Raw genomic sequence first — 10,150 nt, forward strand, 5'->3', positions numbered from 1 at the left:
CTGCCCTTTGGGCAGGGGGCTGGACTCAGTGATCTCCCGAGGTCCCTTCCAGCCCTGATGTCTGTGAAATCTATGAAATCTATGAAACCCTCATGGCTCCAGATTTTAGAGTCTCTTGAGACACCTGCACCGAGTTGTGCTCTCCCAGGTTTCAGGACTTTTTTGGAATTTCTCTTCCATTGAAAATTTGGAATAAAAACTCAAATTCCCTCAAATTGTAGTGTTTTATTTTTTTAAATGGCAGAATTCCCTGTGGACTGGAATGTCCCCATTTCAAGCCACTCTAGTGATGCAATCTTGTGACAAGTGCAACGTCAGCTGAAATCAGAGAGAACTGGTATTTTACAGCAGGCTGCATTAAAGATTTAATCCAGGTACTTCAGGGTTTTTAAAGTACTGCAAATCTTACACTTGGGCTTGGCAAACCTAAGATGTTCAAGGATCCAACTTCCAGGTGCTATTAAAGAAACTTTTATGCAGGGGAGATTGGAAAGAAAATAAAGACAACTTCCTCACCTTCTGCTTCAACAGCAGACATGCTTTGAAAGTAGTTTTTCCTCCTTACAGCTCAGTCCTTTATGCTTGCCATCAAGGTTGCAACTTCACGATCCATAGGGTGTCACCAGTTCAGCATTTTGAGCACAAGCTACCAGAAAGAACTGATAAAACGTAACAGAATGCATTTGGAGTTCAGCAAAATGGACAGGGGAATTATCTCCTATACAACTGCACCTTTCTAATGTGCTATGGCTGAATTGATTGGTTATTGCTATTTAGATCTCCATCTCCCGCTACCCAAGAAGGCTCTGGGTAGCTTAAAGGAAATGACCTATAACTACAAGATAGGAAATAACACTAGATCCACCAAGTAACCCAAAACTAAAACTCCACCCCAACCAACCAACTCCTACTTAGCTGCCTATTACCCAGGAGAGCAAAAACCTCCTCCAGTCCATCCCAAACATGCTTCCCAATCCCCATTCTTTAGAGTCTCAGAATTGAGAGACTGTCAGTACGTGGTCTGCAACAGTTTTCCAGGAGGGCCATAACGGGAAAAGAAAGGATGCACCAGTGGATTAGACACTAGATGAGGACTTGGGACAGCCTCCAAAGAGGCTGAACTACTACACCACCCCACCAGCAACCCCCTACCCCTACAGACACCAAAGCTGTCAGCAGGGGAGGGAGGGAGAGTGGGAGGCAGCAGCAGACAGCTGCTGGTTGCTTTTCCTGGCCGGAGCTGGAGGGGGTGGGGTGCTAGGATGGAGCGCTTTTGCATTGCAGGCCCCCCAGCTAGGGTATTGGAGGGAGCTGGGCCTGCCCCATGAGGCAAGGGGGGGGGCTCCCTTCCCTAACCCCCTGCCCATGAGGTGAAGGTGCTCTGTTCCACCCCCACCCCCGAGCTCCAGCCAGACAAAGCAGCCAGCAGCTGCTTTCTGCTCCTTTCCCCTTCCCCGCTGACAGCCCCGCAAAGCATGAAAAAATGAATCCTGGAGGGAACACATGTTCCCTAAGGCAGTCTGCTTTAAAGCACCTTCATCTAATACCCAATTTGACCAGGGTTAATTTTTTGCATAATCAGCCATTTTGAAAGCACTCTGCAGACATGCACATGTGTTATGTCACAGCTGTAAAGTGCCCAATCACACTTAAAATGCAACTTGTGTAAGCACCCTAAGTGGACATGCATTTTGCAACCAAAGGAAGATCCTATCTCCATTCTTGGAGGTCAATGGGATACTGGTTAGGGCCCCACTCAGCTGCTGCTGGGGGTTAGATTAGACATAGCAATTGGTTTGGGGAAAGACTTTCTGGGCAAGAAAAGCAGCACAAATTGTTTCTGTTCTGGAAGTTTTGAAAAGTAACACCTTTATTTCAAATTTCGTTTTCTACCCTCTACTGAGCAGAAAGTCAAGATTTCAGCTTGTATGTCAGAGCTCACTACATAGATCTTTCAACTGCCTTCTTGTAGTTAGCCAAGAAATAACCAACATTCTCATTTAAATTAACTAACTTCAGTCTCTAAAGTTAAAAACAAAGACATGTAATCAAGCTGACTCTGCAGCATTACTCATTTTATAATAGCATAACTCCACCATAGCATACAGCTGGTCTAACACAATGGAGAGTCAGAACCAGAATTTCAACTCAGAGTTGTACACTTAATCACAAAAGACACTGCAATTTAAACATTTATTCTTTATTGTATTGCACAACATATCTATGCAGTTCATGTCTTTACTGTAAAGGATCCACACTTTCCAAAATATTGGATGTTGCAGCATGCAACACAAGCATTGTGAATAACCAGTGCCTTCTTTTTAAAGGTATTTAAAACAAATCAGTTGCAAGTTTAAGCATTTGTGGCAATAATTGAAGGAAAAAAAGCGAGAAGTATAAATACATATTTTTATCAAAACACACAAATATACAATTTTAAGAGGATCTCCAATAAAGTCAAGCAACTATTTCAATGAGATACTGTATCTGTAAATGTAGACTCTGCAGTAAAGCGCCAAACTATGCACAAAATATATATTTTAAATTTCAAAATAATTTAACAGTTATGTTTTGCTTGTCTTACCTGTTTGCAACGGATGGTTTATGCTTTCATATATAGCTACAGGGCCAAGTCCTCAAGAGGTGTAAATAGGTATATGCTGATTTATAGCAGCTGAGAATCTGGCCAAATACATTTGAAAAGAAAACCCTCGAGTTGTTCACATTTGAACACAAAGCAATAGTTTAACACTGAAGAGCTAGTTACAGTGCAGCGAAAACAGAAAATGGAACTAAAGACAGTTTAATGTACTAAAGAGAGGCCTACAATGTAAAGTAATGTTGAACTATTTATTATTTACCTTAAAAATCTCCTGTCTAATGCTTACAGATTCTTCAATGATCAAAAGCTCCTAAAAGTGAACTAAACTAATGGTCACAAGTAGTAGTATCCCCGAAGTATATTCCTTAAGTTCTGACAGCTAATACTGGTCTTTGAAAACATTTCATGTTTGCTGAAATTTTTTCATTAAAATTTATCCTCTTGCTATGAGACACTTGCTGTAGTAAAAATCATGAAAAACAATAGGTAAAAAAATAGTATTTTAAGAATATTTTTAGAAAACCCGTCAAACAACTGCAAATACAGCTGATATTTTTATATATTTATTCTTCAGTACTCTTCGGTTATGGTTTCTTTTTTATTAATCATTTTATATAGAAACAACAAGGTACCAGTTCTACAATTTATTTTTGTCCATTACATTGAGGACCTCATCCAGAAGCGAAGGTCCAAGGTCAAGTTGCAATGAAAGAAGAGAGCCTGCAAGATCTGAAAGGGAGTCTTCAGACTTGGTCTCCGTCTTGGTTAGTTCACACGAAAGCGGACTATCTTCATATAAATCAACTGTTTGCCAATCAGTGCATCGTTCAGAAAGGCTGGATGAATGACTGTCTCTGCCATTAGTATAATGTGATGTAGAACCACTTTGCTCCCACACATCAGCATCTTTGTACGTTTCCCTGTCCTCTGACTGTTTGCTTTGCTCCTGCAATTTTTCTTCCATTACTGGCTCACAACTGAGTCGAGGATTCCTTGATGGCCTGAACGAGTCTTGCTTTGAACTGAATGTCACTGGTGACAGTAAGGGCAACATAAGGGCTTGAGAACCACCAATTGCAGGAAGTGAAATAGCATTTTTGAGCACTGGTGAAGGAGTTTCTGTAAACATGGAGTCAGAGGTGCTGTTTGCCCTGAAGAATTCACCAAACTGGCCAACTCTTGTTTTTCCTTCATTCCCAGGTAACAGCTCATAATTTCCTTGCAGGAAGGAGATGTCCCCAAAAACATCATGTTGTCCCTCTTTTCCAATGTGGATGGTGTGGCGAAAGTCTCCAAGTGGAGGACTGATCATATCAGGGGACAAGATATCCCTTAGTCTGAATTTCTTTCCTTTCTTATTGTTGGCAGCTTTCAGGTAGATGGGGGTCTTAGCTGGCATTTTGTCTGTTGACTTGAAGGTGGTCTTTTCCAAAAGAGAAAGCCACCTAATAAGTACTAGTCCTTCTTCTTCAACAGACTTTCCGGGTACTCTGTGTCACATTATTATCTTAGATTCCTCTCATACAAAGTCCTTTTTTTTCCCCTGTTGGAAAGAATTTTGGGATTAGGAAATGCGATGGGCTCCAAAGCAGATCCTTTCAAGTGTGAATGCAGATTTCAGGTGTATTAGTGGCCAAGTGCTCTATTATTTCCAAAGCTTGAGAAAACCTATATGGGAAACAAAAAACAGGTTATCATTAACTTACTTTTCATGGTTCATTCAGTCTAGTTTTTTTATGAAAACAAATTATTAATGGTACTGACATTTCCAGCTACAGATTAGCTTTATGATGTTGCTTCCCTTCATTAAACAGGATAAAAGGGCTTAGTCTAAAAAGGGCTAGCTAACCTTTTCCTGACTTTGTTTTATTTTGAAGTGGGGGAGGGCGGGTTGAAGTTCATTAGAGTTCCTTCGACAGAGTTACTCAGCACCATCCACTTGGTAACCTTACTATCTCAGATCTTCCTCTTTTTTGTCAGTCATCTTTAGTCTAAACAATGGGCAGTAGCATCTGACCATTGATATTTAACAGAAACGCAGCAAAAGAAACTTTTTAAATTTTTTTTCTGTGGCATAAAAACTCTATACACTGTGCTCTAGATGGGTCTAAGAAAGTTCAGTGTCAGAATCACATAGCCTAGATTTTGACAACCTGAAAGTACCCAAATAAAACAGCCAATTTTCACAAGTATTGAACATGTAACAATCACCAACTTCATTTTAAAAAACATGTATAATCAAGCCATTTATTTAGCCACCTTTTTGAAGTGCCTAATTTAAAATAGCTTAAAAAAACCCAAAACAGTAGAACAATTAGAAACCTACATTTTTGGAAAGCTGCTTTTAACTACTTTATTTTTAAATTTTAACAATCCTTTATAGCAGTAAGGACCAAGGTTTTTGCTGTATGTGCCACAAATTAAGCCCTGCACCTTCCTGAGTGCTTCTCCATTGGGCTGCTTGTTCCCTTCCCAATCTGCCACATGCCACACACACAGGCTGCCCATGCCACTTGTGGCAAGCATACTTCAGGTTGACCACTCCTGCTTTACAGAATTGAAAACATCTATTCCCTTCGGTAATACAAAATCCTGACTTCTGCATGATGCTGCAATAAATGTATTTTCTTCCCCTCATGGCTGCTCTGTTTTGAGGGGTGGTGAGGGGGAAGAGAGTAGAAATCCTTCTTTTTATTCAAATGATCAAGTCCCAGCAGAACGGCTCCATGGCCATTATGGTTTGGCTGCAGAATCGCTGGCTACTCCCTCACTTTCTCCAGCATGCCTCAAGCCTTTTGCACAGAAGTGCAGACAGCCAACAAAGAAGCCCTGTGCAAGCAAAAGTCTTCTGGAACAATCCTGTACCACCTGGACTGCCTTTCCTTTCAGCCATAGAATATCTTGCCACTTAACACTTATTTGTTTCCAAGGACTTTTCATTTCTCATTTCCAGGTGCTGATTACTAGAGTGCCTAACTCTGGGCTCAGCAGCTTTCTTCTGTCCACTTTGTTGTGTCCATACAAGGGAGTTTTGCCCTCTAGCTACTGGAGTTGAGAGGCAAGATCTTTTCTAAACCTCATGAAAGTTATGCCAACAGAACACTGCAAGGTAGATACAGCTTTGTATATCAAACCTCTATATAAAATGAAATATGTTTTAGTATTATGAAATGCTAAAGGAAGTCCTAGCTAGATGGCTATCTCCGGGTCACGGAACAGGGGAACACGTGTTTTTAAAAGATGAAGTTTTAGCTAAATATAATGCTTTATCTCTGTTTCTAATTGCTAAACTGACCACATTGTTTGGAGGTTACTGCATTACCGTTGAACTATATCTAGCTAAACAAAACGTCCAAAACTATACAGAGAATTCTATTCTTAGCAACCAAAGCAAAATGGTGGTCTCATTCTTTGTTTAGAGCAGGGGTGGCCAACCTGCAGGATGAGTAGCATTTCCGTGTGTGGCAGACAGACAACCATCGCAAGGGGTGTGCAGGGCCCGGGGCATATCAGCCTGTGTGGGGCCAAGTGCCCAGACTGTGGAGCTGGTAGCGTGTGGCAGCCACAAGCCCCACAAAGAGCAGGACCCAGGGCAGCTGCCCCACTTGCCCACCCCTAGGGATAGCCCTGCATTGAGGAGATCAGGGAGGGGACAGGCAGCACAGTGGCAGACGGGGCAGCAAGTAGAGCAGTAGATTGGTCAGGGGGTACAGGAAGCAGAGCAGCAGATGGTGCAAGGGAAGGGGAACAGCATGGCACTTGGGGAGAGTGCAGGGCTAATGGTGACTTACCTAACAGAAAGGTTAGCCCTTTCTGGTTTAGAGCTCAACCCCGACAGCACCTGACCCGCAGGGTTCCCCATAGGTCCAGAATGCACACTGGATGGGCAGCTGGACCGCAGCACACAGGGCCAGGCAAGGGCAATGCTGGGCCCCAAGCTCCAGCTCCGTGCAGGAGGCTGGGAGGGGCTGGTGGCAAGCCACCAAGATCCAAGTCTGGCACAAAGGAGGATGTGAGGGTTGGGAGCAGTGCTGGTTCCCAGGGACCCAATCCTGGAGTGCAGCGGTTGGGGGCAGAGTCAGGCCTATAGGGCCCAGACCCAGCACTCAGAGCAGGGAAGGGGCAGTGCCAGGCCCCAGGGACTGATCCAGCCCACACCCCCCCCTCCATAGGCCAAAAGGTTGAGCACCACTGGTTCTGAGCATGCTATTCTACTAAGTCCCCTAAATAGAAAGAATCCTTACAGATCTAATTGTCCAGATTTCTTCCATTTACTCTATTTTATTTCCTACTCAGTTGGCAATTCTACCTACTGCTGGTTGAAAAATGGGCAAATTCTATTCTATTTAACATCCTCACATTCCCCCTCCCAAAATCTGGAGTCACATCTGAACAGCCAGACATGAGCTCTAAATAGAGGTCTAGCTAAGCCTGCAATGATCAGTTAAGTATGAAAAAGACAAGTAACATCAACATTAAGAGTATGCCCAGCATTCAATCACTTTGCTTCTTGTTTGTCAAGTCGCATTACGAAAGAGTCCTCAGTAGGGGTCAGTGTGGAACCATACTGTTGGGCGGGGGGGAAGCTGCATGGGGTACTTACTGTCTGTCCTAATGTTTGCAGTCACTGCATTGTTCCAGTGCGCCATGTCACAGGTTACACTTAGGACATGTTTTATTTAGATCACAGTAACCAGCAGTATGAGTCAGAAAGTTTTCTGAGCAGTTGCAAGATAATGCATGCTATGTTTTAAATAAAACACATCCTAAGTGCCAGAGTTGCTGAAGAGTCCAGTATGCTGCAAGGGATGGGACCAACAAAATGCTCTCTTTTTTTTTTTTTTTTTTTTTAACTCTAGCCTTGGCATCACACTGGAGCCTCCTGATTGTTCAACAGCTCCATGGAAGTAATACAATCTGGAGATACTTCTTGCAGGAAAAGTCCTAACTTTGCTACACTGTAATGGCATTTAGCCTGTGTTTTACTACTTGAACGCTTGGTTTATTTCAAATGCAGTTAACATATGCCAAGTATACATGTGGCAAAGCCCCCAGAGAGTGCAGCACTTTTGTGGATGGATGTTTCAAAGATGTTTGAGTCCATAACCTCTCTCCATCCCGCATCTTCTCAAATGGTAAGAACACATAATGATGTGCTAGCTGCTGGGAGCACTAAGGTTACCACCATAGAAACTTTTAGGAGTCTGGTTAAGGTGTGCAGTTTGGCAGCAAAAATGTGCACCTTTGTAAAAGACTTCATTGGACCTGTGCTCCATTTTCTGTATATCTGTCCTCGGTGATTCTCTATGGTTTCCTGAAGGCAATATTTTAGAAGGTAACTAAGCAATGGGAAACAGACTCTTGCAATGACAGTCTTAACTCTGGTTGCCACTAGCACTTGAGTATAAATAAATACAGAAGAATGGCACAGTTAACATTGCAGGATACATTTAAAGAAATAAAGAAAGGATGAAACAAAATACATCCCTACCTAAACTCCACTATAAACAATAGCATTAGACCACAGGTTCTCACAGCAACATTAAGTCTGTCAAGCTGCATATTGTTTGCATCGATCAGCATTAAATTTAACAAAACAAGTACTGCAAATTGATATTAAAGAGAAAAGGATGCTATTCATGTACAGTGCCATCAAGTTCACTTGAGATTTATCATTTCCTTTGTGTTGTTAGGTCAGCTCACCAAGCTGGGCCCCCAGGTTTTGCAGGCAGTGTTTTATACTGTCAATCTATTATGCCCCTCATTCATTCAAGAAGAAACACACTGGGACCTCAGTTTACTCTCAGTGCAAAACTGCATATGCAAAGCTGGCCCAGCTCGAACTTCACTTTCTTTTGTAGTCTTAACTGCACAAGATTCACACTTTTGACTCAGCACAACTCAATTCTTTACCTATGTGAATGCCAGAAAACAAAGTGCTTAGCTCAAATGCTGTAGCCAGAGGTTATTAGTAAGCACTAAAAGAACTTAAAAAACAAACTGGTAGAAGGATTTTCTCTGAAGTTTTCAACAGCAGACCTCCAGCTCTCATGTAAGGCCAGGCTTGGGAGCTCTCAGCACTAGTGGAAAACTTTAATTCAGATGCAACTCTTCATTTTCAAGTCTTAAACCATCCTGCCACAGACATCTTTTACCTGCCTCATGAACCCCAGGCTCCTAACCCATTCATCTACAACCTCAGTTTACCTCACAGCTACATCTTAAATTTGACAGGAGGCAGCTTAAGGACTAAGGCTACCAGCTGGAAGCAAACAAGGCTCAAGGTATTGTTCTGGTGATACAACACTTGGCCCAATGGAGGCCCAGGGTCACGGGCACCAGAAGACAGTAAGTGGAGGCAGGCAGGAGCCCATTTAGCAAGGCCAGAGGCAGCCCAACTCCCAGCTCCTCAATTCTATTTTCAGGGAGGGCTCGAAGATCTCAACAAGGCTGATTTGCCAGGGATGAAACACAAGTTCTTTCTCATAAGACATCTTAGATACTGAAGTTATTCCTGTTCACCAAAATTAATGCTTTTAGTTAAGGTGGCACTGTTGTGTTTAGACCAAGCATTGAATCATAGAAAATTAGGGTCAAAAGGGACCTCAGGAGGTCATCTAGTCCACCCTCCTACTCAAAACAGGCCCATTCCCAACTAGATCATCCCAAGCAAGGCTTTGTCTAGCCTGGTCGTAAAAACCTCCAAGGATGGAGATTCCACCACTTTTTCCATGAAATCACATACTCTCCCCATCCCCTTTAAACACCAGCAGCTGGGAGGTAAGAGCTGGTTTGTGTCAGGAATGAGTCTCCATTACTTTTCCAGCACTCAGTGTGTTTGTAGTTTCCTCTCCTGTGGGGAACTCCAATGCCTACTTTTGCTTCTTGCTGCTCAAAACCTTCCCCACACAAGCAATGAAGATGGCAATCCTCCTAAGTGTCACTGCTCCCTGAACAGCCAGTACAACTCATCCACCCATGTCAGTCCCACTGACGCTGCTGGCAGAGCTAAGGGCGACAGAGAGAAGGGGGGGGTGTTATTCTGACACCAGGCCACATGGTACCTTAAGACTGGTTCAGAGAGGCATGAGAATTTGGAAGCCACAGCCTGTAAGGATCCTATGACCCCAGCTGACTTCCTGCCCTTTGGATGGGGGACTGGACTCAATGATTTTCCAAGGTCTCTTCCAGCCCGAATGTCTATGAAATATATAATATCAGACAAAAATTGGTTCTTGACCATGAAGGTTCATGCTTCTCTGAACTAGTCACTCTTTAGTGCCACCTTGCCCCACCTCCTGCCTGACACAGAGAGTGGGTCTGCCCTTCACAAAATGACAACTCCATAAAAAGAAACTGCAAGGAACCTGTACCAGTGAACACTTTCACACTTGGCAATGGGACGTGGGGAGTTCTCTCAATCTACATCAGGGTAAGAAATAAAAAAAATAACCAGACATTCTGTAAAATTTAAGACGATATAGTTTCATAGTTTCTAGGGTCGGAAGGGACCTGAGCAGATTTCATAGATTTCATAGACATTAGGGC

At 42.9% G+C, this 10,150-nt stretch overlaps 1 protein-coding gene and 1 long non-coding RNA gene across 2 annotated transcripts in view; both read right to left on the reverse strand.

Moving 5' to 3' along the window:
• Positions 1 to 678, reverse strand: part of LOC109319257 — a 7,353-nt gene extending 6,675 nt beyond the window's left edge. The window contains exon 1 of the long non-coding RNA XR_002103440.1: positions 517 to 678. This is a non-coding gene — a long non-coding RNA (uncharacterized LOC109319257). The remainder of the gene's footprint in view (positions 1 to 516) is intronic.
• A 1,501-nt stretch (positions 679 to 2,179) lies between these two features.
• CDC42EP3 (CDC42 effector protein 3) overlaps positions 2,180 to 10,150 on the reverse strand; it is a 9,517-nt gene continuing 1,546 nt past the window's right edge. The window contains exon 2 of the mRNA XM_019549715.1: positions 2,180 to 4,270. Coding sequence (XP_019405260.1) covers positions 3,240 to 4,001 — 762 coding nt within the window. The 5' untranslated portion in view covers positions 4,002 to 4,270 and the 3' untranslated portion in view covers positions 2,180 to 3,239. The remainder of the gene's footprint in view (positions 4,271 to 10,150) is intronic.

Source organism: Crocodylus porosus, unplaced genomic scaffold (assembly GCF_001723895.1).
Source record: "Crocodylus porosus isolate Cpor-Errol unplaced genomic scaffold, CroPor_comp1, whole genome shotgun sequence".
Taxonomy (NCBI): Eukaryota; Metazoa; Chordata; order Crocodylia; family Crocodylidae; genus Crocodylus; species Crocodylus porosus.